Source organism: Dipodomys ordii, unplaced genomic scaffold (genome assembly GCF_000151885.1).
Source record: "Dipodomys ordii isolate 6190 unplaced genomic scaffold, Dord_2.0 Scaffold105, whole genome shotgun sequence".
Taxonomy (NCBI): domain Eukaryota; kingdom Metazoa; phylum Chordata; class Mammalia; order Rodentia; family Heteromyidae; genus Dipodomys; species Dipodomys ordii.
In genome coordinates, this window is record NW_012267321.1 from 1245540 (window position 1) to 1271113 (window position 25574).

A 25574-nucleotide genomic window follows, 5' to 3' on the forward strand; every position below is an offset into this window, starting at 1 on the left:
TCTCTCAAGTAGCTGGGATCACAGGACACCAGCTGCCTCTTACAGTGCCCAAACTTAGAATTAACTGAAACTTTGGCAGCCCTGGCCTCCTGGATATTGGGATTGCAGGTGTGCACCAGTATGCCTGACTTTAATGGGGGAAGGAAATTTGGTAAGCGCTTACTAAAGGAGAGTCACCTTTAAAAGCCTCTGAGTCCAAATTCAGTCACATTTGTCTTCATGTTAGTGAATGAAGAACTTACAACGATCAGCCTGTTTTCTTCCTGGAAAGGTAAACTACAGTTATAAGAAGGCGGATGTCCACAGGTGGCAACCATAGGGACCCCTCCCTGACTGCCCCAGTAGCCTGCTGAGACTACACATGGTGATTTTCCTGACTTATTTGAAGAACTTGTATTGTTCAAAGTACAGTGCCCAAGATCCTTTGTAGGGGACAAAGTGGGCATTTCACTTCAACTGCCAACTTATTTTTGGAACACAAGACAGCAGTCTAGGCAAACCAAGGCCTCCCCTTGAGCAGAATAGCCAGTCAGGGTTCGAGGCCCAAGGACTGAAGATCAAGGCGGTGATGTATGAGGGGGTATCTCCCTCCTCTAAGCTCATTCTCCCGTACCCCTACAGCATCTACTGGAACAAAGCTCATGTCCTGTGCTCACTCTGGCAGCACACATGCTAAAATTGGAACATTATAGATTAACATGGTCCTTGCACAAGGATGACACACAAACTTGAACTATTCCATATTTTTTTTTTGCCAGTCATGGTACCTGAACTCTGGGCGTGGGCACTGTCCCTCAGCTCTTCAGCTCAAGGCTAGTACCCTACCACTTGAGCCACAGCACCACTTCCAGCTTTTTCTGCTTATGCGGTGCTGAGGAACTGAACCCAGGGCTTCATGCATGCAAGGCAAGCACTTTACCACTGAGTCACCTTCCCAGCCCCTATTCCATACTTTTATAAACCCTGTTACCCCTTCCCCTCCCCAGAAAAAAAAAAAAAAAAAAAAAGGCATCAGTGGCTCATGCCTGTAATCCTAGCTACTGAAGAGGCTGAGATCTGAGGATTGCGATTTAAAGCCAGCTTGGGCAGGAAAGTCCCTGTGAGACTTTTATCTCCAATTAACCACCAGAAAACCAGAAGTGGAGCTGAAGCTCGTAGTAGAACTATCCTTGAGCAAAAAGAGCTCAGGGAGAGCTAGGCCCTGAGTTCAAGGCCCACAACTGACCAAAAAATCCCTCAAAACTTGTGTGCTTCAGAGGCCAAGATGGCGCAAGGAAATGATGACTGCCTAGCATCTCTGCTTTGTAAGACTTGTAGAAACAGGGCTGTGAAGCTGCAAACTGAGTGGAATAGGAGAGGGAGGGCAAAAGGCCACCTCCCCACTTGTGGAGGGGTGAGGCCAGTAGCTGGAAGTCACCCTCCCACACAAATCTGCACCCCACTGAAGCACAGCAGAACCCTCCAGCCAGCCCCGGATGACAGACACCACCTGACCCATTAGGCTGATGCCTTCAGGATGGTGGCAGAGGACAAGTCCCCACATGGGGAACAGCTGGAGTCATGTCACCCCCTCTTACCACACAGGGGCTTCCTCCTGCACTGGTGGGTAGCTCCTTTTGGCCTTCCAGACCAATGATATTGGCTCCAGCCGTGGACCTGCTCAGTCCATGTCTAATACATATACAGACCAACAGCACTTCAGTTCAAAATTCTAACTTTATTTAGAAAGCAACATACAACCATAGGCATTGCAGGAGTACAGCAAAGCACAAAGCGAAAACAGATACCTGGACACAGCTGGCTTCTTCGTAGATATTGTGGCTACTCTGCTTTGGCATTGGGAAGCTCGGGGCCAGGGCTGCGAGGGCCTCTGGCAAGGGAGGCCACGGTGGCAGATGTTTCTTTGGACAGGTGCTGTGGCAGGTTGATTGCCACTGTTCTCCACCAAACAGGAATTGGGCTGGACCCGGGAAAGCACAGCACACAGGTGTGGAGCAGTCTCTGGCTTCCTCAAGGATAAATGAGATGGCAGAGGAGGCCTCTGCACCCCAACCCTCCCTACCCCTACCCCTGTGCAGGTCCCCTTAGCTGGCTGCTCCTCTCCCATTAGCTGGCTGGCTGTCCAGTTCACAGCTGCCCCTGGTTCTGGTTAGTTGTCACAAGCAGACATCTTGTACTCTAAGACCAGGCTGTCATCTCCTGTGAGGACAGCCTCCTTGCCGCAGTCTTTTTCGCCCTGCACCCATGACTACATTGGACAAGGGTGGCTGCAGGGCCAGCACTTCTCTGTCCCTTGGCCAGGGAATGGGGTGGGGGTAGGAATGAGGGGAGAAGGGGCCGGGACGCAAGTATAAACACAAAAACATTCTCAAGGTTTCTGCCTGGATCAGAGGGGTCCAAACAGTTGCCATTTGCTAGCTAGAAATCAAAGCACACAACACTTCTCCCAACAGCACAATCACTTGAAAGGAAGAACAAGAAGACGGGATGGCCCAGCCGCGCAGCCTCAGTCGAAGGCGATCCGGAGGCTGCGCTCCTGCTCCTTGCGGCGCCCCTCACAGACTCTGGCCACCTCCTCCACCTTGCGCTGCAGCAGGGCGGAGTTCTGGTCGACCCACTGCAGCGAGTCCATGTGCGCATTGAGGATCTTGCAGATCTGCTGCAGAGGGTCGCTGGTGTCGGCGGGGCCGCCAGATGTGTTCAGATGTTCGATAATGTCCTTGAGGTCCTGGGCCATGCGCTTCAGCTGCGCATCAATGTTCTCGGCCAGCTTGTATGTCTTCTCACGCTCCTCGTCGGCATGCTGCAGGTAGATGGTGCCACTCTGCTCCTTCACCAACTCTTCCAGTGGGCTCAGCAGGTCCTCCAACTCCTTCTGCTGGGACAGGATGAAGTCAAGCTCCTGGTCCAGCCTCTTCTGGTCCAGCTTCACCTTCTCCACCTCACGGTGCAGGGTGGTGATCTTCTCCCCGTTCTCGATGAGCGTGCGGTCCCAGGCGTTCACCTGGGTGGCCTGCTGCAGGAAGTGGCGCTCCTGGTCCTCCAGCTCCAGGCTCCACTTGTTGATGAGGCTCTCCAGCTGCCCATAGGTCATCACAGGGGAGGCAGCAGCCCCGGTCGTGGTGCTGGTGCCAGGTGGAAGGGTCACAGCAGCTGCTGTGTTGCTGGGGATCCCGGTTGGCACAAGTGGTTTTAAACTCAAGGCAAAGCCGCCGCTGCTGGTGGTGGTAGTGGTGGTGGTGGCCGTAGGTGCACTGGAGGAGGTGCCAGAAGCTGCTCCGGGGGCCTTCAGGCTGAAGGCCAGTGTCCCAGCTCCGGGAGCCCCAGCTGTGGTTGCTGGGGCTGAAAGGGAGAGCCCCGGGGTGGTGGACGAGGTGGGGGCAGCAGCTATGGAAGAAAAGAGGGTGGGCCCCGCACTGGTGGTGGTGGTGGTGGTGGTGGGAGCAGGGGCGGTGCTGGCCCCAGCCCCGGTGCTTGCTGGGGTGGTAGCACTGAAGGGTAACCCGGGAAGGGCAGTGGGCTGGGCCAAACTGCCCAAGGAGCCAATGTTGAATGCAGAGGCCCCGGACTGGGCTGCACCTCCACTGGTGAACAAGAACCCTCCAGATGTGGTGGTTGGGGCTGTGGAGGTGGTGGTGGTAGTGGTGGTGGTGGCAGTGGAGCCAAACACAAAGCTAGAGGGGGCAGCCCCCTGGCTGGAGGTGCTGGTGTTTGATATGGCATTGGTGAGCGTGCTGCTGCCAAGCCCAAAGCCGCCTGTGTTTGCTGGGGCAGAGGTGGCAGCTGTGCTGGTCAAGTTTAGCTTTGGGGCACTGATCCCTAAAGAAAAGCCACTTCCTCCAGAAGCAGGATTTGTTCCGAAAGTGAACCCCGTAGTCTGTGTGGCTGGAGCCTGGGTCGTGAGCGAGAACAGGCTGGTGGTAGGGGTGGTTGTAGCCGGTTGGGAGGCAGTCCCAAAATTAAACAATCCGGTGCCCGAAGCAGAGAAAGAAAACCCTGTGGAGGGTGTGGTTGTTGATGTCTTTGCGGTGCCAAATGTGAACCCGCCTGTAGAGGCCCCAGTGCCTCCAAAATTAAACCCGCTCATGGCTCCAGACTCTGGCGACAGCAGCTACTCCGGAGCTCCCAAGCCAATCCTTCGGCGTCTGCAACCTTGGGAAGATTTTTAAAGCAGAGGAAGGGACATGATCAGTTTTGGAAGGCAAGGCAGAAGCCTGATGGAGCATGCGCGGTGTGGGTTTGCATTAGAACAGCAGCACCCATCCTTCTTCATAACCTGAACTGTGCTCTGCCCAATGAGCAAAGAAGATTCTGGAAGCCCCAGCCCATGCTACACCCAAGGCTGGGCACTGGGAGCTGGGAGCTCTGGCTAGGTCACTGAGGTTGGTACAGTGGGAACTTCCCACTGCCAGGAAGAAGGCAGGACACAGCCTGGACCAGTCTTAGTCCGGGGATGCCTGATGGAGGCATGGGCAGTGTGTGGGGCTAGGACACCAAATACCCCCAGAAACTTGCTCCCCAGGACCCACTTTGTGTGCACGGGAACCAGCCTGCTGCCTGCTGCCAGATGGCTTACCAGGCTGGACTTGGCACAACAAGATGGGCCCCGGAAACCAATCCAGGCTGTGGGGCAGGCACACTGCCTCAGCACTTCCGGAATGGAGAGTGTGGGTGGGCATGGAAACCCTGGTGCTCAGTCAGGGCACTAGATGCCCCTGGCTATAGCAACTGGCTTGAGGATAAGCAGAAGTGGCAGAAATGGAGCCAGAAGACAGGAAACACCTGGCCCTTTCCCTGGCCTTCTTCCCATCTCCATTCAACTTCAGCCCACTGGCTGCCTGTACTCTGCAATGAGCCCAAGGCATGCCATGGCACACCTGGGAAGTTGAAGCCACCAAGCAAGGAAGGGGAGACAGCACTAGGCTGGGCAAAATGAAGGGTGAGACTCTTTCAGTGCCCAGGGTCACAAGCTAGCAAGTGCTGAGCTAGGAGCTGAGCCTGGCTGTGGCCTGCCGCCACTGCCAGGCACTGGTCCCATCCACAAGCCAGCCAGCCTCACGTGGCACAGCACTTCCCAGGTCCTGACAGATGTGGAAGATGCACTGATACCATGCCATTCCGAAGGACTGAGGGCCTCACAGCACAAAGCACTCAGCTATGGCCATACGAGGTGTCAGGCCGATCCCTTCCATTCACAGTCTTGCTATAGAGCCAGGCTAACACTCTGATCATCCTCCCTCTGTCTCCCTGGCGCTAAACAGCAGGCCTGTGACACCAGCCTGGGCTACACAGACGGCTTAGACAGTGCGAGAGATTTACAAGTTATGAGCTGAGCAAGGCTTCTAGGCTGGCTGGGGATGGTACCCAGGGCCAGGTTTGACCATAGCTTGTTGGAGGGAGCTCTGTGTCACCTGGCCCCAACCAGTAGCCATGCCGTGGCAGGAATAGACAGTCCTAATTTCCAGTGGAGTCAGCACAGGATGCAGTGTAGCACCCCCAACCACACCCATGACCCAATCCCTGACCCAGGCATCTGTGACCTTATATGGTAGAAGGGACTTTGCAGAAGTGACTAAGGCAGAGGCTATGTGACAACTGGGGTAAGGGATCGACACATCAAGGATGAGGCTGGAAGAAGGGGCCATAAGCTAAGGAAGCTGGAAAGTACAAGGTTGGAAAGAAAGGGTAGCAATCCTCCCTGGGGTCTGCAGATGTTGGAGCCGTGAGAGTACCCTAACTTCAAACTCCTAGAAGAGGAGGAGGATCTTGTGTTGTCTTATGCCACTAAATCTATGGTGATCTGTGAGGAACTGAGGCATGAAGTAGAAACTGCCTGGCAGATCTGCGAGCTGGGATTAGGAGAGGTTGCACACCTCTGTAATCCTAGTACTGGGAACATGAAGGCAGGAAGATTTTAAAGTTGAGGCTAGCCTAAACCACATAGTTAAGACACTGGCAAAAAAAAAAAAAAAAGAAGAAGCCAGGCACTAGTGGCTCACAACCATGCTTATTATAATTAGGCAATCAGGAAGCTGAGATCTAAGGCGCATAGCTCAACGCCAGCCTGGGCAGATAAATGAGGGGCTCAACATCAACCAGTAAAGAACTGGAACTAGAGGTGTGAATCAAGTGGTAGACACCAGCCATAAGCTAAAAAGCTAAGCAAGAACACATTCAAGCCTCCAAACAGCCCTTCCCTTGTCCCCCATACACACAAAGGAGGCAAGGGGTATGAGATTAAGACCGGATGTGGTATGTGGTTGACCTCAAATTTAGTGTTAATTCATTCAGTCAGCTCTCTTCCATTCTCGGTTCTTCATGGGAATTCTAATATAGACACTTCTGGGCAGCTAACCCATTCTTAAGAACCATATGGCCAGCACTGCATGACACTCCATCTTTGCCCCTCTCTCAGGTGGGGACCAGACCGTGGTCCCCTGCTGTAAATCTTCTATTGTACTCCACTGCATGGTCCACAGCCCTGAACTTGGGGGGCTCACACGGAGCCCTCACCATCTTCCTGTCCCTTAAACAGCCAGGCGGTGTAGCCCAAAGCTACTCATCAGGGACAAAGCCACTCCTCACACCATGGAAAGACCTTCAGTTCTGCCACTCTGGGTCTTTGGGCAAGTTAGTCCAGAGCACTCCATGCCTCAAAACTATTATAAGTACAGTCTCTACCCCTGTGTAGAATAAACAAGGGGGGGCTGGGAAGGTGGCTTAGTGGTAGAGCACTTGCCTTGTATGCATGAGGCCCTGGGTTCGATTCCTCAGCACCACATAAGCAAAAAAGAAAAAAGCCAGAAGTGGCGCTGTGGCTCAAAGTGGTAAAGCGCTAGCCTTGAGCTGAAGAGCTGAGGGACAGCACCCAGGCTCAGCGTTCAGGCCCCATGACCGGACACCCCCCCCCCAAAAAAAGAATAAACAAGTCCACAGCTGAAAACCCAAGGGCCTGGCCCAGTTCAGGCTCCAGTCCTCCTCCCTTGCCAGTTTTCCTGAGAGCGCCCCAATACACACAACAGTGCCCCAGCAAAGCAGTCGCTTGGAGCATGGAAACACAGGGTCCTGCCCTGCGCTCACACCCACTCTTGTGTGACAGACACAGTGGAAACACCTGGAGCCAGGCTGGTTATACCGTGGAACAGCTACACCTACGCATCACGAACTCAACCTAGCTCCAGGGCTTCCACTATTAGTAACTTGCAGCTAAAAATATGCAGAAGAGCACTTATAAAAAGCTCTTTGCACACTATTTAAATCACACAGGAGAAGCTGCCTCACACGGGGGCCCGGCTGGCTGACTACACGCTGTCAGCACAGACACTGCCTGTAACACCTCAGCCTGTTCCAGGCACTGTGATTAGCATGCACCCCCAAAGATACACCATGGGTAAGTCTTCTGAGCAAGGATGGTTCTCTGAGCTCAGGAGCAGGCCACAGGCGGGCAGGCTCAGAGCAGAAGCCATGTCAACAGGGAGAAGCTGGGTGGTAAAGAGAACAGGAGTGTCAGGGTGAGCCAGGGGATGGGAATGGAGAAGTGTCTAGTGGAGGAGGGCCGCAGGTGAAGAAAGAGGCTGAAGCACCATGAGTGTCTGGGTGCAAAGGGGTTTGAGGTAGCACACAGTAAAGGGTTAGCCAGGTATCCAGGCTATCCTGACCCTGCACACCTTAAAGCAAATCTGGTGATAACCCAGCTCCTGAGGGGACCGCCAGGCCCAGGTAAGACACTCCTGGTTTATCTCGTACCTGAAACTATGACTGTGGGTGCCAATACTGATCTATGGACTGGCTTAGCACTATAGACAGCCCCTGCCTTCCTTAGGATTCTCAGCATCACTCTGGTCAGAAAGGAACTGGAATTCACAGAAACAGTACTCTAAACTTCACTCTACACAGCCCAGCACCTGCAGTGTGATCTTCTTCCCTATGTTAGTGCTGAGCAAGGTCCAGCCTGTGGTACAAGTGGCCCAGCACCTCTACTTCTAGCCCTGGAATCTAAGATGGCTAAAAAAAAAAAAACCCCATGCCTCAGTTTCCCCACCTGAAATCAAGAGTGCGAAGCTGAGATGATCTGAATTCTGGACAGCATTTGGAAAGTGAAGGGGTTAACTGCTCATAAGCCACATTCTGCTGGTGTGCGGTCGGCCACCACCTGGTGGCACTATGACTGCAGAGCCAGTGGGCCTAGGAAGGACAGGGCCGAGGCTCTGCAAGTCACACACCCCTCTGGCCCCATGGAATTAGCTATTTGAACACTCTAGGGAGAGGGCAGGGGTGGTAGCTCATGCCTACAATCCCAGCTACTCAGAAGGGAGAGCAGGAGGATCAGGAAGTGAAGGCAGGAGTATTCCAAGCTGGAGGTAGGAAGATGGCAAGCTGAAGGCCAGCCCAGGCAAGGAAAGGTGGGGCTCAGGAGAGCAGCGTGTGCCTGGCATACTCCATCCCTAGCACCAGAGAGGGTCATTCTCATCAATGCTTATACACATGCCTGAAATACCACAAAGAAACCCCTTGGTACAATTTTTTGTTTGGGGGGGCGGGGTTTCCGGTCATGGGGCCTGAACTCTGGGCCTGGGCACTGTCCCTCAGCTCTTCAGCTCAAGGCTAGCGCTCTACCACTTGAACCACAGCACCACTTCCGGCTTTTTTCTTTTTGCTTATGTGGTGCTGAGGAATCGAACCCAGGGCCTCATGCATGCAAGGCAAGCGCTCTACCACTGAGCCACCTTCCCAGCCCTCTTGGTACAATTTATATACCTAAAAGAGCCCAGTAAATTAAGACAGGCTGCTGAGGAGAGATCACTGAGGATGAGTATGGGCACAGTAGTTTATTTGCACATATAGGAACAGAACAATAGGAACCTGCTGATAATATTTGATTTTTTTTGGAGGGGGGGGTCGGTCGTGGGGCCTGAACTCTGCTTGGGCGCTGTCCCTCAGCTCTTCAGCAAAAGGGTAGCGCTCTACCACTTAAACCATAGCACCACTTCCGGCTTTTTCTGCTTATGTGGTGCTGAGGAATGGAACCCAGAGCCTCATGCATGCAAGGCAAGCACTCTACCACTGAGCTACCTTCCCAGCCCTGCTGACAATATTTGAAAGGAGGCAAGGGAGACAGATGGAGGTGAGTTTGGTGGGGACACACTGCACACACATATAGGAATATCACAAGGAAACCCTTTTGTATAACTAAGAGCTATAGGGCCTGAAGAGTGAAAACTGCCAAGAGTGAGAGCAGAGATGAGAGAGGAAAGAGGGACACCAGAAACCAGTAGGCTGCACTCAGGGGAATCTGATTCCCCTCCTGGGTTCAACCACTCGCTCCTCTCCTGGGCCCCACTTCTCTCTCTTACCCTCCTTCTGCCCTGTCAAACATCTTGTTCCAACTCCAAACTACCTTAAACATCCTTTGGGTCAGTTTCCCTCTTTCCCTCATGCCAAAGAAAAGCTCCAAAGCTAGGAAACAGGTCGGCTCAGGGATGGCCTTCAGGACTGGAAATCAAGGCTGGGCACTGGTGGCTCATGCTTGTAATCTTAGCTACTCAGGAGGCTGAGATCTGAGTCACAGCTTAAAGCCAGCCCAGGAAGAAAAAAAAAATGACTTAAGTCTTTTCTCCAGAATTGGAGGCATGGCCTAAGTGGTAGAGTCAGCTATGGAGTGGAAAAAGCCAAGGGAAAACTTGAGGTCTGGGGCTGGGAAGGTGGCTCAGTGGTAGAGCGCTTGCCTTGCATGCATGAGGCCCTGGGTTCGATTCCTCAGCACCACATAAGCAAAAATTAAAAAGCTAGAAGTGAGTGGCACTGTGGCTCAAGTGGTAGAGCGCTAGCCCTGAGCCGAAGAGCTGAGGGACAGTGCCCTACAACCGGACCAAAACAACAACTTCAGGTCTTTTGAGTTCAAGACCCAGTACCGGCGCACACAGGCACACACACAAGTACCATGTCTGGCAGCCCTCAGGTGAGGTAGGAGGGCCGGTGCCCCTGGAAGAGGCAGGCAGTATGGCCCCAAAGAGTGGGGCAGACAGAACAGGGTAGCAGGTCCTCCACAGGGTGCCACTGGTGGTGGCATGGGCTGTTCTGCTCAGTTCTTACACAGCTACCCACCTGAGGGACCCCACCTCATCCCAGATTTACAAGAAGCCACACACAGGCACAGAGCTGCTTTTCCAAGTAAATCTGCAGCACAGAGAGACTGTGGGCCCCATATGTGAGGAACACAGGCCCTCTCTCACCTCCTGGATGAATACCCAAAGGGACAGGGAGGGGTGCCACTGCCTCCTCAGGGCTTCATAAGGCCATCCTTCCTCCCAGGCCCAGTGGCAGGCAGGAAGTGTGGCTGCCTGCGCAGACGCCATTTGCACACAGTTCTCCACTGAAAAGGACAAAAGGCACAGTATGGTCCCCATCCCTCGCCACCAGTTCTTGTCCTGGGAGACAGGCTGTTCCCAGAGGCTCCCTGAGCACAGTCACTTATGCATCTTGTGTTGTGTATACAGAAGAGGTGGCACATGTGAAGCTCTGTACCTTTCTTTTGGCATTTCACTGGATCTTAGAAATTACTTTAAGCAGGTATATGGGGAAAGCAAGGCTTTCAGAGATTCCAACCCCTGCTGCTGCCCCCTTCCCACAGCATGACTCCTAAGTGACTCCTGGATCCTTACTTAAGTTCTCAACCTCCCCCTCTTCTTCCTTCTTTCCTTGGAAAGAAATCAACAAGAAATCAACTCACAACTAATGAGCAATTACCTTCTCTTCTGCACTCCAGAGGCCCGGCCACACCCAGGAGCTCAGGTAAGGGACAAACAGCAGCTTTTCCCCCTGGGTAATCCTCCTGCCACTCAGCCTCGAAGTAGCTGAGGCTACAAGGCATATATGCCACCATGTCTTGCTCCCAAGGAAGATTCTAAACCACTTCTCTTAACATAACGTAAAAGAAGACTGGAACAGATCTGAGGACTCTTCTGGCACCCAACACCCTTACTTTATTAAAAAACAAAACAAAAGAACTTTTTCTTTCTTGCATTGAAAAAACCATCCCCTCTTTGCTAAACGGCAGAGGGTAGGAGGTTCTATGGTCTTGCTATATTTCAATGTGATCCAAACAAAGCACATGCATATCATGCTTGTGGCTCAAGCCTATAATCCTAGCTACTCAGCAAGCAGAGATCTGAGGATCATGATTTGAGACAAGTCTGGACATACAAGTCTGGACATAAAAGTCTGTGAGACATCTCCACCTAACCAGCAAAAAACTACAAGTGAAGGCATGGCTCAAGTGTAAAGCACCAGATGTGAACAGGAAAAAAAAAAGCAAAAGCATGCACTTGAGTTCACATTCTAGCACTGGTGCATACGTGTGCGTGCATGCATGCATGCATACACACACACACACACACACACACACAGAAATGGGCAGGTACTGGTGAGGTATGGAGAAGCTAGAGCTTGGGGTTGGGACACACACAGTTCATCCACTTTGGAAAGTCAGGCTCCAAGCTGCCCTGTGACGCCGTAAAGCACTAAGAGCTACCCAAGAGAACCCAAGTACCCAAAATATCTGCTAGCACAAAAGCTTACACATGCATGTTCACAGGACAGCAACATTGTTCCTAAGAGCAACAATCCAAATGTGCAGTGGTGGAAGCCCATGAAGAGGTAAGTGCAATCCGACTTCCATAAGACACAAAGCACTGGCATATGTGCAAAGACAAAGCTGAGTGAAGCCATGCGCAGAACAGCCTACTACTCATGCCTCTGCGGAGTGCAACTCCAAGACAGGATACCAGACAGGAAACGAGAGACAATGGCCAAGAGGTCAGGGAGGTATGGGGGAGAAAGATGAAAATATTCTGACACTGAAAAAAAAAAGAAAAGAAAAGAAAATATTCTGACACTGGCAGTGGCTGCATAACTCTGGATGTCCACTTTGGTAAACGGATATGACTGAGATATTAAACTAGCCAGCCAACTGACTATGGTGCTGTGCTAGGTAGGGACCAAGCTGAGAGAAGACAGGACCACGCCTTGGAGGGGGGAGAGGGAGAACTGGTCATGGTGGCTGATGATGGGCTGAAGGAAAGGAGTGACATGTTCAGGCCTCTGGTGCAGGTCACGGGGCTCCACAGGCAGGACAGCTGCGTACAAGGAAGGCCCTGGGCCCCAGGCGGGCAGCAGGTGTCTGAGTAGGATGGAGAGCTGTACACCATCGCTCCCTCCCGGCCTCTCCACTGTCAACAAGGGCTTGGGGGAGGGGGAGGGGAGGCAGTGATGTTGCAGGGTGGGGGTGGGTGCCCACACTGGGCTGTGGTGGAGGCTTCTTTGGGAACCAAGTGGGAGCAGCCACAGGGAGAGGGAGAAAGCATCACCCCACAGCCATACCTGGCCTGGCAGTTACCATGTTGCACGACACATGCCAGGCCCTGCTTTCTGAGCTTCACCTGTCCGGAATCACTTTCCCCAGCAATTTCCTAAGAGGGGATCTAATAACAGTCCCCCCGGTTTACAGACGAGTTTACTCAAGTCAAGGGAACTTATGTAACTTGTCCAAAGCCACACAGGACTCTGGCCCAGGCTGCCAGCCAAGCGTCTAACACTCCCGAGGCTCTTTGATGTGACCTTTCTTCACTCCCTGCCACCACCATCCACCATGTTCAGCACCTAGGCCATGCCCATGACCTTCTAAGACCAGAATTTTTCCCTCTTGAATCCAAATCATCATCATGCCCCGTGGAGCAGACCATGCATAGAAGACAGAAGGCACCCCTCTGTCCCTCCCTCCCTTGCCCCAGCTCTGTTCCCATAGTTCCTGCTCTGTGGTGGGGTAGACAGCAAGGTCAAGGAAGTGGCAAAGGACTCACATCTCAAGAGTTGAAGCTTAGTGCTCTCACAGCCATGGGCCCCTATCACTCTCCACAGGGCAGTGCCCACACGCCTGCTGAGGGGGCATTAAGGAGCCCAGGAGGACAAGCTGGATTCAGCTCCTCTCCTGTGCCCTTGTGTACCTGGTAGGCTGGGCTGGAGGCACATTCCTGCAATCCCAGCATTTGGGAAGCTGAGGCAGGAAAATTATGAGTTCAGGACCAGCTTGGGCTGCACAGGGAAACCACGTGCTCTCTGGCATGGTCATGAGAGCACCACAGATTTAAGAAATGTCCTGTGGACCCACAGCCCTAGTCCTAGATACATTCAGGCTTCATTGGGGGTGTTTCCAAATTTGTGAGGTACTCACTGATTTTCAAAACTTGAGCCTCATAGAAAAGAATGGATTTCCACTCACCCTGTAAAGCCAGCAGCTCTGCACTGCCAGGCTGGCACCACTGCCCAGCATGACAGGCTCCCCGGGAGAAGTGCCTGTGTCTTCCTGGAGGGCCTACTACTCCTTCTGGCGCTGTTTTCCTGCTCAGGAAAATAGCGTGTGGGGAAGGCACACATGGTGTTAAGAGACAGCAACCTGGGCCAGAGGACACTACGTTGTCCATCATGTCACCTGGGGGCTGGGAAGGTGTCTCAGTGGTAGAGTGCTTGCCTGGCATGCCTGAGGCCCTGGGTTCGATTCCTCTGCACCACATAAGCAGAAAAAAAGCCGGAAGTGGCACTGTGGCTCAAGTGGTACAACGCTCTCCTTGAACTGAGGAGCTGAGGGACAGCGCTCCAACTGACACACACACACACACACACACACACACACACACACACGCATCACCCTGTCCTTTCAGGGATGTGTCCAGTCCCTGGTGGCATGTGAGGAATACCCATCAGCAGCCCTGTAATTTGCGCAAGGATCTGAAAGAAATGTGGAAGGCTGAAAAATGGCCACCCAGAGCTGTCACACACTAGTCTGCAGCACCAATGCACCCTATGTGGCAAAAAATGGTATCTGTAGGCACATTAAACATCTTCCGAAGCAGACATTCTTCCAGATTGAGAGTGGCCCTTAAATGCAACCGCAGGGCCTTCAGAAGAGGCAGAGTGAGGTCAGGGAAGCAGGGCTGTGCAGAGGGAAGCAGGGATGAGTGATGCGAGGACGCTAGCAGGGAAGGTGACACACAGGAGCAGCTCTGAGGCTGCAAGTACTTCCGCCCAGGGGGACAAGATGGCCCTGGAGGACTCTGAGCCCCTGGGACACGTGGCATTCTGTGCTTGACCTGCCCAGCCCCCCTCCCCACACTGCCCTTTCCCCAGCAGAGCTGGCCTTGGCCTTCCTGCTCTTGTTTGCCAGGACACCCACCTTCAAACTTCTGCTCACTCCCCCCCCCAGCCTCGTGACCCAGTTATCTTCTCAGTGCTGCTCAGGACCAGGTGCCAAATTCCTCCACCCCTGCTAACACCTACAGAACAAAGGGGGCGGGGGCGGTGCTCAGACAGTTCTGGGACCCAGGAAGGCCCTCACCTTTGTCTCCTATGTGCTCATGAAAACAGTCACGTACAGACATCTGTTTCTGCAGAAAGAACCATGGCCCTTTCCTGTATCCACCCTGGCTAGGACCATGCAGGGGGGAGGGGAGAGAGGCAGGGCCCAGAATCTGATGCAAAACTGTACGATTTTCCATCATGCTGGGTTCTGCCTGGATTGGGAAATAGGTGAGGGGCATCCTCTAGGGCAGAGGGAGATGGATGGCGAGCAGTAGGTCAGGAGCCAACAGAATTTGGCAACTGATCAATAGGAGCAAGACTGAGGTAAAGGTCCAGGCTTGAAGGCACCCCACCGTGTCAAGTCTGTGCCCTTCCTGTTGAGCAGTGTTTCCATGCAACTCCTGTATGGTCTCCGTCTTGTCTCCTGCAGGCCAAGCTGAGGCCCCTTTTTAGGCATAATGCCCCAGACTTTTAAGGTCCTGCACAATGTGTTTGGCGTCTTTCCTTCCTTCTTGGTGCTCCCCCCATACCCTACCTCCTTCCTGTGCTGGAGCCTCTCATCCAGGGCTCTGCTACTCATGTGTTGCCAGGCAATGGAGGTCTCCAAAGAATTCCTTCATTTCCCTCCCCATCAGACAACCAGGGGTGATGCAACCTGCTTGCAACTGCCGCCTCACTCCCCAAGCCAAGTCCCTCCGCACTGTAAAAGAGTTCCCCCAACACCCTCCCCCCCAGCCTCCCGCTGACTGAAGAGGCCACAGCACTTACAATCTAGAGGCAGAGGTCAGACTGCGGCATTTGAATGCTGGATCAGGACTGGGCACTGGCTACGGCTCAGGGTGCCAAGACCTGAGTGGCAGACAGCCATGGATGCCTCACCGTCATATCTGGAAGCTGCTGGGAAGAGTAGCTTAAGTGTGTAGACCAGCACGTACTCAGCAGCACTGAGTGGGACCCAACAGCTAAAGAGAGCAAAAGGTCCAAGAGCTGACACGGGGAGCGAGGGGCCCACCACTGTCTTCTCATTCAGCATATGCTGCATGCAACAGCATTCTCCTATACAAATTCATTCCAGTTAGACATGAGGTTCAAAGCCAGCCGGAGCCAAAAAGTCCTTGAGACTCTTATTTCCAATAAACCACTCAGAAAAAGCTGGAAGTGGCTCTGTGGCTCAAGTGGTAGAGCACTAGCCTTGAGCCTTGAGCCGAGGGACAGCGCCCAGGCCCAGAGTTCAAGCCCCAGGACAAAAAAAAAACAAAAAACCAAGAGCCAGGTGCAGTGGCTCATAAGTGTTCAAGGGGCTGAGATACAGAAGCCAGGCCAGGCAGAAAAATAACAAGCAAAAGGCTAAGCCAGAGGGATGGCTCAAAGTGGTTGAGTGCTATCCATGCAAGCAAACTGAGCAAGCATGAGACTCTGAGCTCCAGTACTAGGTAAAAAAAAAAAAAAAAAGGGGAAAAAATGTAACCCAAGTCTGAGACAAAACCAAACTGAAAAATATTTCACAAACACTCATCCAGAATTCATCAGGACCGTCAAGGTCATGAGAGAAAGGGGCCTCAAGGCAGTCACAGTTAAGGAGACACATGGCTGACCAGTGTGGTGTCCTAGGTGGTTGCTGAGACGGAGAATGGGCATTTTGATAACTAGTGAAATCACAAGTGCGAAATTCAGTCAGCAGCTTCCTTGGTTGGGACAAAGGCCCCAGAGCAGTCCAAGATACTAACCATAGGAAAGCAAGGGTGAAGGGCAGACAGAAACTCTGCCCTGGAAGTGGTGCTGGGACTCAAGTGGTAGAGCGCTAGCCTTGAGCAGAAGAGCTCAAAGACAGTGCCCCAGGCCTAGAGTTCAAGCCCTATGGCTGCCAAAAAAGAAAAAGAAATAAAGAAAAAAGAAATGGGTTGGGAAGGTGGCTCAGTGGTAGAGCGCTTGCCTTGCATGCCTGAGGCCCTGGGTTCGATTCCTCAGCACCACATAAGCAAAAAGAAAAAAGTGGCGCTGTGGCTCAAGTGGTAGGCGCTAGCCTTGAGCTGAAGAGCTGAGGGACAGAGCCCAGGCCCAGAGTTCAGGCCCCACGACTGGACCCAAAAAAAAAAAAAAAGACAGAAAAAAGAAATTTCACCATATCTTCCTGTAAATGTAGTATTTTTAAAATTTCTTTTGGCATTTGAGACTTGAACTCAAAACCTCCCGCTTGCTAGTGCTGTTACCACTGAAGCCACTGAAGTCCTGTCTACAAAAAAAATATCTGGGCTGGGAAGGTGGTTCAGTGGCAGAGTGCTTGCCTTGCATGCATGAGGCCCTGGGTTCGATTCCTCAGCACCACATAAGCAGAAAAAGCTGGAAGTGGCGCTGTGGCTCAAGTGGTAGGCGCTAGCCTTGAGCTGAAGAGCTGAGGGACAGAGAGGCCCCACGACCGGACCAAAAAAAAAAAAAAAAAAAATCTAAAAATACATGCTGGCTTAGGATGTATATCAGTGGTAGAATGCTTGCCTAGCATGCCTGAGCCCTGGGCTCCATCCCCAGCAAAGGGCAGCAGGCTAAATGAGGGATGTTGTTACCTGTAGTCCCAGCTACTTGGGAAGTCTGAAGAAGTTCAACTGAGACCACCAACCTTGGCAGCAGAATGATACCCCTATCTCAAAAACAAGCAACCCCCAGGACATTTTTCAGAGGCAGATTCTGAAGAATTGTGCATGCTCACTGCCCAGAGCAGGCCTGTAGCCTAGCGCCAACCCCACTCAACCTTCCAGGTCCTCCTCTACTGAGTGGAAGTGGGTCCCTATGTCTCCTGAAAATGTGGAAGAGCAGTTTTATAGCACTTACAGCTCAACAATGGAGTCAGAACATATTTATGTCAATACTAGTAAGAACCCTTATGCAGTACTACTGTATACCAGGCACACTATGAATGTCCACATGGGAAACTGAGGCACAAGGAAGTCATGCCAGGGTCATACAGGGTGCAGTTGCAGTCTGAACCCAAATAATTTGGCTCCAGAATGTGCTTTTTTTTTTTTGGTCGGTCATGGGGCTTAAACTCTGGGCCTGAGCCCTGTCCCTCAGCTCTTCAGCTCAAGGTTACACTCTACCACTTGAGCCCCAGCTCCACTTCTGGTTTTCTGGTGGTTCATTGGAGATAAAGAGTCTCAGGGACCTTCCTGCCCAGGCTGGCTGTGAACTGTGATCCTCAGATCTCAGCCTCCTGAGTAGCTAGGATTACAGGCATGAGCCACGGGTGCCTGGCTGCTTTTAAATTTTGTTTTGTCTATACTGCTTATATAAATATAGCACCTATCAACAAAGGCAACAGAGTGCAAATGTTCAATGGAATGGATAGGAAGTATTCTATGGGAAGGTAGTCAGATCCCAAGGACTTCCTATATGGGACAGGGAAGGGGGCTGAAGAAGCCTGCATGTAACTCTCAAGACCCCTGCCTTCTCTGGATCTTGACTCAGGTCTCTTAACTGCCATGAGAAAACTCCCATATGGGATGACCTGATAGGAATGGGGGCAGAGTGAGGGAAGGGAGGGGTAACCACAGAAGAAAAATATGCCACCAGGCTGGTGGAGGGCTATAAGCGGAGTGCAACCAAGCTCCCTCTCCCTAACAGATATCCAGTGGTGGCCAGATATCCCAGCCACCCTACCTAGATGCACACCTATAATCCCAGCCACCCTACCTAGAACCCTATCTCAAAAAGTCAATACAGGGCTGGCAAGGTGGCTCAGTGGTAGAGTGCTTGCCTTGCATTCATGAGGCCCTGGGTTTGATTCCTCAGCAGCACATAAGCAGAAAAAAACGCAAGTGGCACTGTGGCTCAAGTGGTAGAGTGCTAGCCTTGAGCTGAAGAGCTGAGGGACAGCACCCAGGCCCAGAGTTCAGGCCCCAAAACTGACCAAAAACAAGTCAATACAGCTGGGAGCTGGTGGCTCACACCTGTAATCCTAGCTACTCAGGAGGCTGAGAGCTAAGGATTGCGGTTCAAAGCCAGCCAGGGCAGGAAAGTCCATGAGACTCTTATCTCCAATTAACCATCAGAAGAGAAGAGCTCAGGGACAGTGCCCAGGCTCAGAGTTCAAGCCCCACGACGCGGGGAGGGGGAGGTTAATACAGGGCCCAGAATGTGGCTTAGTGGTAGAGTGCTTGCCTAGCATGCATGAAAGCCTGGGTGTGATTCCTCAGCACCACATACACAAAGAAAGCCAGAAGTGGTGCTGTGGCGCAAGTGGTAGAGTGCTAGCCTTGATCAGAAGGAGCAAAAGACAGTGCCCATCCCCTGAGTTCAAGCCCCAAGACTGGCCAAAGGGGTGGGGGGGGGGAAGGGAGTCAATACAATCAAAAGGGGTGGGAATGTGTTAGAGTATTTGAGTAGCACGTGTGGCCCTAGGTTCAATCCCCAGTTCTGCCAAACAAAATTAAAAAATTAAAACTAACTTTTAAAAAAGGGTTTTAGGAGTTCTAAGCTCAGGGCTTCCTAGTCTAGTTTTTTTTTCCTTTTTTCATTTTTTAGTCTAACCCAAGCTGGACTGGAACTGGCCATGTGGCCTGGGCTGACTCTGGGCATGCATCACGGAAGATTTTTCTCCTTTTACGAATACCAAACCGAGGGCCCAGGCCAGTCCTCGGGTTTGAAGGCGGCGCGGCATGGGTGTGACTTCACGTCCGCCTAACCCACGCGGGTTTCCTGGGGTGCTTGGTCGGCGGGGGACATATGGAGGAGTCCAAAGCGGAGCTGGAAGGAAGTTCGCGAGCCAGAGAGAGAAGAGAAGAAGCTGCCGTGGGTCAGAGGGGAGGATGGGGTCGGATCCCCCAGCCTCATCAGAGCGGACGCGCCGGGCCCCGGAACCGGGCCCCAGAGGCGAGATGGCCAGATGGGGGGCCAGGGGCGAACCCCAGAGGCCGTTAGCAGGGGCTCGGCCCCCGCCATCCTGAGGGTGCGGGGCGGCCTCCCGGGGGAAGCCGCGCAGAGGCGGGGCGGGGCGCGGAAGGATCCGGGCGGGCCGCGCCGCCCCGAGTATATCTGTCCCCGGTCCCCGGGGCCGCCTCATTCCCTGTCCTCAGACCACGACTTGTCCCGCCGCCACGCCGCCGCCGCCCGCGCAGCCCCCGCCATGGCGCTGTAAACGCGACCCCGTCGTGCCCCGGACCCGTGCCCGCGCTCACCGAGCCTGCGCTCACCGCTCCCGCCTTCTCCCTTCAGCCGAGGCCGCCGCCGCCGCCTCTCTTTTCGGCAGCCATGGAGTAAGTAACCGCTCGCCCCTCCCTCTCCAACCGCCTTTCCCGCCCTTTCGCAGCTCGCGGCCTGCACCGCCAAGCCGGGGAGGGCGGGGGGGGGGGGAGAACGCGAGCGGAGAATCACGGTCGCGCAGGCGCAGAAGGGGGTAAGTGGGTCCTCAGCACGCTACTGAGCATGCGCACTCTGCCTAAGAGAAGGAGGCGGGGAAGGCGGTAGAGGGGAGAGCCAGGAAGTTTTTCCCGGAGTGTTGCTGTTTAAAGGCCACCCTCGTGTTACTGCGCATGCGCACTAGCCTGGACACGTGGCCCGCGAGCTGCTGCTCCTTGCGCATTAATCCCGCCCTGTTCCGTAGGAAGGGCGGGCCGTGTCGGGTTGCACTTGCGCAGTAATCCCCTAGAGAGTGGCAGCTGGGGAACAATGATCGGCCCCACAGTTGGAGCCATGCGCTTTGGCGCTCTCCGAGGTTGCCGCACCGAAGGCTGGGGGCTGGGAAGGCGTTCTCCGCCGGGCCCTGCCGACCAAAGCTGGGGCTTGCTGACGCGCCAGAGTCTAGCTCCATTTCGTTCGGCCACTTATGTGGGCAGGGATTAATTTAGATTGACAGCAGAAGGCGGGGCTTCCATAAACCGGAGCCGGGGACGAGGACAGCCTAGGGGGAGCCCGCGGCTCATCGGGAGAAAGAGGCGGGGCCTCTGGGGAGGCTGAGGGCGGGGCTAGGCTGTGGGGGCGGGGCTTGGAGAGAGACTGACAATCTGATCATTGTAACGATTTAAAGGGAAAAGCAGGATTTGCGTGGATGACATTGGGAGAGAGCCTGAGTGTGGGGGAGTTCCCACGGGCACTAGTTTGGCTTGAATCCCAGGGAAGGAATGGCGCCTAACGAAGGAGGAGTGGGGGGGAGCTTGCAGAAAATTCCCCTGGGAATTTGAAATTATTTTTTTCCCCAGAGGAGTATTAGGAAGGGGGTGGGCGGGGCTTAAGTTATTTCCCCTGGGAGACGTTTAGATTTGTTTGTCAGGTGACAAGGTAGGGGTTAGGGGTGGGTTCTCTAATAAAAGCGAATTCCCTTGGGAGTGATTGGGGCTTAAAATTTTGGGGAAAGAAGAATTCTGAGAAGACAAGGCCTGGTCTCAAGCCTTGATTGGAGGGATGGGAAGACCTCACCACCACTAACAGGCATTGGGCGTGGCCGGCTTTCCCAGTTCCTTGCTGGTGGGTGAGGCTGGCCTCTGACCCCACCCACTCTTGTCTCACTCATGCAGGTCCTCCACTTTTACCCTGGTGCCCGTCCTCACCCAATTGAGCAACCGTCAGAGCCACCTTCCAGTTGGCACAGCCCTCATCGCCATCGGTGTCCGACGCCTGTGCCACGGCCATGTCACTCCTGGCAACCCTGGGGCTGGAGCTGGACAGGGCCCTGCTCCCAGCTAGCGGGCTGGGCTGGCTTGTAGACTATGGGAAACTCCCCCTGGCCCCTGCCCCCCTGGCTCCCTATGAGGTCCTTGGGGGAGCCCTGGAGGGCGGGCTTCCAGGGGGGGGAGAGCCCCTGGCAGGTAAGGCAAGTGGAGAATGGATATGGGGTAAAGTGGGGGGGGGGCTAGGGACAGGGAAAGAGCTCGTTTATTTACTCCTTCATTTGGTAAATATTTAAGTCTAAAAATGTGCCAAAGCACTAATTTAGATACTGGGGACACATCTAGGGATAAAAGTAACCTGATTCTTGTCCCCTGGAACTCACATGGTAGTGGGGAGACTGGCAAGAGACAGAAGATGATTTCTAAGTAGAAAACTTAACTGAGCTGGAACTCCACTGGCTCACACCTGTAGTCCTAGTTACTCAAGGGATCTGAGGCTGGGCACTGGTGGCTCAGCCCTCTAATTCAAGCTACTAAGAATGCTGAGATCTGAGATTAGTTTGATGCCAGCCTGAGCAGGAAAGTCCATGAGACACATCTCTAATTAACCACCAGAAAACCAGAAGTGACACTATGGCTCAAAGGGGTAGAGCCTTAACCTTGAGCAAAAAGAGCTCAGGGCCAGTGCCATGTCCAAGTTCAAGCCCCGTGACTGACTAAAAAAAAAGTGAAGCTGTGGTTCAAATGATAGCACAATAGCCTTGAGCAAAAGAAGCTCAAAGACAGCACCTAGTTCCAGGACCTAGTTCCAGCCCCAGGACCCATCAAAAAAAGAAAAAAGAAGAAAACACTTAACTGACTGGTTAGTTGTTTCCCTGAATGATCTGAACAAATAAGTCACACACACACATATACATACACACACACATACCTGTGAGTACCCAGTAGAGCTCAGGGAACTTTCTGTCCCTTCTTCAACCCCCAGGTGATGGCTTCTCTGATTGGATGACCGAACGAGTTGACTTCACAGCTCTCCTCCCCCTGGAAGCCCCACTTCCCTCCGGTGCCCTCCCTCCCCCTTCCCCAGCCCCCCCTGATCTGGAAGTCATGGCATCCTTACTCAAAAAGGAGCTAGAACAGATGGAAGACTTCTTCCTGGATGCCCCCCTCCTCCCACCATCTTCCCCACCACCACCCCTGCCACCTGCGCCCACCCTCCCTCTGCCCCTCCCCACGTTTGACCTCCCCCAGCCCCCTGCCCTGGATACCCTGGACCTGCTGGCCATTTACTGCCGCAGTGAGGCTGGGCCGGGGGACATGGGCTTGGCATCCCTGCCAGGCCCCCAGGTGCCCCCTCCTCCTCCTCCTCTCCCTCCTCCACCACCACCGCCATCTTGCCGCCCAGCCCCTTACCCCAATCCTGCCACCACCCGTGGGGACCGCAAGCAGAAAAAGAGAGACCAGAACAAGTCAGCGGCTCTCAGGTACCGCCAGAGAAAGCGGGCGGAGGGCGAGGCCCTGGAGGGCGAGTGCCAGGGGCTGGAGGCCAGGAACCGGGAGCTGAGGGAGAGGGCGGAGTCGGTGGAGCGGGAGATCCAGTATGTCAAGGATCTGCTCATTGAGGTGTACAAGGCCCGCAGCCAGAGGACCCGCAGCAGCTAGACAGGGCTGGGGCCCAGTGACAGGTCCCCTTTCGTCCCCTTCTGTCTTTGTCCTCATAATCGCCTCTCACCCATGTTTGAGTTTTTCCCCCCCTACCAGATGTTCAACATCTGCGCACACACACACTCACATCCCCTCTCCCCCAGTGTATCCCAGGGAACTGAGGCCCTCCGTGGGAGCTAGGAGCTCTGGCTCTGCAGTTCCTTTGCTTTTTCTTGTGGGACTGGGGATGAGCCCAGGGCATGGTACATGACTTCTGCTCCCTTCCCATGAGGCTCTAAGATTTCAATGAGTGGTTTCCTGCAAATGGGGCAGAGGGGCCACAGGGCCAAGCCAGGAGGGAAGCTACCATGCAAAGAAGAGAACACAGCTTAAAAGCAGGCCAGCTCAGGGAGGGAGGAAACCAGTCCACAGATCCAGATGGTGGGGAAGAAAGGGGTACTGTAGCTGGTGGCTGGGTAGGGAGGATTCATTTTAGCTTGGGAAAGAATCAGTGTTTGTGAAGGTGTTGGGATGGGCTACACATAGGTGAAGGGGGCGCTGGTCCAGGGTCGGGGGGAGCTAGGAGAAAAATAAAGTACAGAATTTCCACTGATTAGTGTGTCTCGTCTTTGTTTCTTTGTTTTGACAGCATCAGGACTTGAACTCAGGGCCTGGCACTGGCTAGACAGTTGTCTACTGAAATGGTGGCACTGTTTCTCAGTTCATATCCAAAAGCCAATGGCAATGGATGCCAGACTCAAGGACAAAAGCAGCAGGCACAGTTGGATGCCATGGCTCATGCATGTAATCCTGACTACTCAGGAGGCTTTGATCTGAGGATCATGGTTCAAAGCCAACCTGGGCTAGAAACTCCATGAGACTCCAATCTCTAATGAACCACAAGGAAAACAAGTGGAGCTATGGCTCAAAGTGATAGAGGGCTAACCTTGAGAAGACAAAGCTCAGGGACAGTGCCCAGGCCCTGAGTTCAAGCCCCATGACTGACAAATCCTTCCTTATTTAGTGCTTAAACTGGGGCTTCAGCTTTCCTGCTCACAGCTAGCACCACTTGAGTCACACCTCCACTTCTGCCTTTTGTTGGATATGTCTGTTCGAGATGGCTTCAAACCTTGATCCTCAGATCTCAGCCTCCTAAGTAGCTAAGATTATGGGCATAAGCCAGCCACCAGCCCCAGACAAAACTCATTTTTTTAAATTTTTTTTGCCAGTCCTGGGACTTGAACTTGGGGGCTTGAACTGTTCCTGAGCTTATTTTGCTCAAGGCTAGAATTATCATAGTGCCACTTCCGGCTTTTTCTGTTTATGTGGTACTAAAGAATTGAACCAGGGCTTCATGCATGCTAGGCAAGCGTTCTACATACCCAAGCCCGCCTTTACTTATTTTAAAGAAGTGTGTGGTGGAGCATCCTAGTCAGTCCAGCTGTGCAGGAAGCCTAGAAGGAGGCTTTCAAGTCCAGGCTGACCAGGCATAAACAGACTATTCAAAACATAAAACAAAGAGGACGCTGGGCGCTGGTGGCTCACGCCTGTAATCCTAGCTACTCAGGAGGCTGAGATCTGAGGATCAAGGTTCAAAGCCAGCCCAGGCAGGAGAGACCGCGAGACTCCTATCTCCAATAAACCACCAGAAAACCGGAAGTGGCGCTGTAGCTCAAGTGGTAGAGTGCTCACCTTGAGCTGAAGAGCTGAGGGACAGCGCCCAGGCCCAGAGTTCAAGCCCTGCAACCAACCAAAAAAAAAAAAACAGAGGACTAGGGGTCAGAGTTCAAATCATAGAGAGCCTGCCTAACAAGCACAAAGTCCTGAGTTCAACCTTCCCCCAAAACAAATCTAACCCAAAACTTGGGGCTGTGGTATAGCCCAGCTCTATATCACTTGTCTGGCATGCACGAGGTTCAATCCCCAACACAACAAAAGCAACACAAAATAAGGAAGGAGAAGAAAACCCTGGCCCCCCAGTGGGATTGCACCTTACAATATGTCTGCCAGTGCCTGTCAGGAGGGTGGATCCTGTGAGGCAGAGGTTGGGGTGTCAGGTTGTCACCCTACTCTTGACTGCTTCATGGAGTAGATGTTTGCCTGAGCTATGAATGAGCAAGTGAGTGAGTAAATAAACCAATGAGTGAGTGAAGGAATATATGGCTAACCCAATGCATGAGTGAATAAGCTAATGGATGAATGTTTCAAGAATGAGGGGCTGGGAAGGTGGCTCAGTGGTACAGTGCTTGCCTTGCATGCATGAGGCCCTGGGTTCAATTCCTCAATACACAGAAAAAGCTGGAAGTGGAGCTGTGGTTTGAGTAGTAGAGCAGTAACCTTGAGCTGAAGAGCTGAGGGACAGCGCCCAGGCCCAGAGTTCAGGCCTACAACCAACAACAACAAAAAAATGAGTGAATGAATAAATGTTTGAAGAATGAGTAAGTACATTGGATGGGCACTGGTGGTTCACACCTGTGATTCTAGCTATTCAGGAGGCTGAGAATTGAGGATCATGGTTCAAAGCCAGCCCGGAACGTCCATAAGACTTTCTTTTTTGTCAGTCTCAGGGCTTTAACTCTGGGCCTGGGGGCTGTCCCTCAGCTCTTCAGCTCAAGGCAAGTGCTCTACCACTTGAGCCACTGAGCCACTTCCAGTTTTCCAGCCACCTGGGCTGGCTTTGAACCATGATCCTTATATCTCAGCCTCCTGAGTAGCTAGGATTATAAGTATGAGCCACCTATGCTCAGCCATGAGACTCATCTCCAAAGAACCACGAGAAAACCAGAAGTGGTGCTATGTCTCAAGTGGTAGAGCGCTGGCCTTGAGCTGAAGAGCTCTGGGACAGTGCCCAGGCCCATAGTTCAAGCCCCATGACTAACCAAAAAAAAAGTAATGGAGCGAATCATCAGAAATCCCATTACTCAGCTACAGCCATCGCTCCCCTGTCCCTCTTGGGGGCTCTGGTGTACTCTGAGAATGACC

The 25574-nt window shown here is 53.1% G+C and overlaps 2 protein-coding genes across 3 annotated transcripts; one reads left to right on the forward strand and one right to left on the reverse strand.

Annotated features, from left to right (window-relative positions):
- Positions 1-1697: 1697 nt before the first annotated feature.
- Nup62 (nucleoporin 62kDa) lies at positions 1698-19603 on the reverse strand. Of its 2 annotated transcripts, none has more exons than XM_013027688.1 (2): positions 19521-19603; positions 1698-4152 (listed from the first exon to the last, which is right to left on the reverse strand). In XM_013027688.1, exon 2 carries the CDS (start codon positions 4085-4087, stop codon positions 2507-2509), a length of 1581 nt encoding a protein of 526 aa, XP_012883142.1. In that variant the 5' UTR covers positions 4088-4152; positions 19521-19603; the 3' UTR covers positions 1698-2506. The 2 variants fall into 2 exon arrangements, with proteins under 2 accessions (XP_012883142.1, XP_012883143.1); XM_013027689.1 differs by having other exon boundaries at positions 19536-19601.
- On the forward strand, positions 19511-23162 carry Atf5 (activating transcription factor 5). Its single transcript, XM_013027712.1, has 3 exons — positions 19511-19598; positions 20856-21146; positions 21934-23162. The coding sequence occupies exons 2-3, from the start codon at positions 20969-20971 to the stop codon at positions 22608-22610; spliced, it is 855 nt and encodes a 284-aa protein (XP_012883166.1). The 5' UTR covers positions 19511-19598; positions 20856-20968; the 3' UTR covers positions 22611-23162.
- The last annotated feature ends 2412 nt before the right edge of the window (positions 23163-25574 follow it).

What these genes read in the sequence shown, in the direction of transcription:
- Nup62 (XM_013027688.1), bottom strand. Translation starts at nt 4,087, where the DNA reads ATGAGCGGGTTTAATTTTGGAGGCACTGGGGCCTCTACAGGCGGGTTC.
- Atf5 (XM_013027712.1), top strand. Translation starts at nt 20,969, where the DNA reads ATGTCACTCCTGGCAACCCTGGGGCTGGAGCTGGACAGGGCCCTGCTC. An exon ending in GGGGGGAGAGCCCCTGGCAG is followed by an intron (nt 21,147 to 21,933) that starts GTAAGGCAAGTG and finishes TTCAACCCCCAG; the next exon opens with GTGATGGCTTCTCTGATTGG.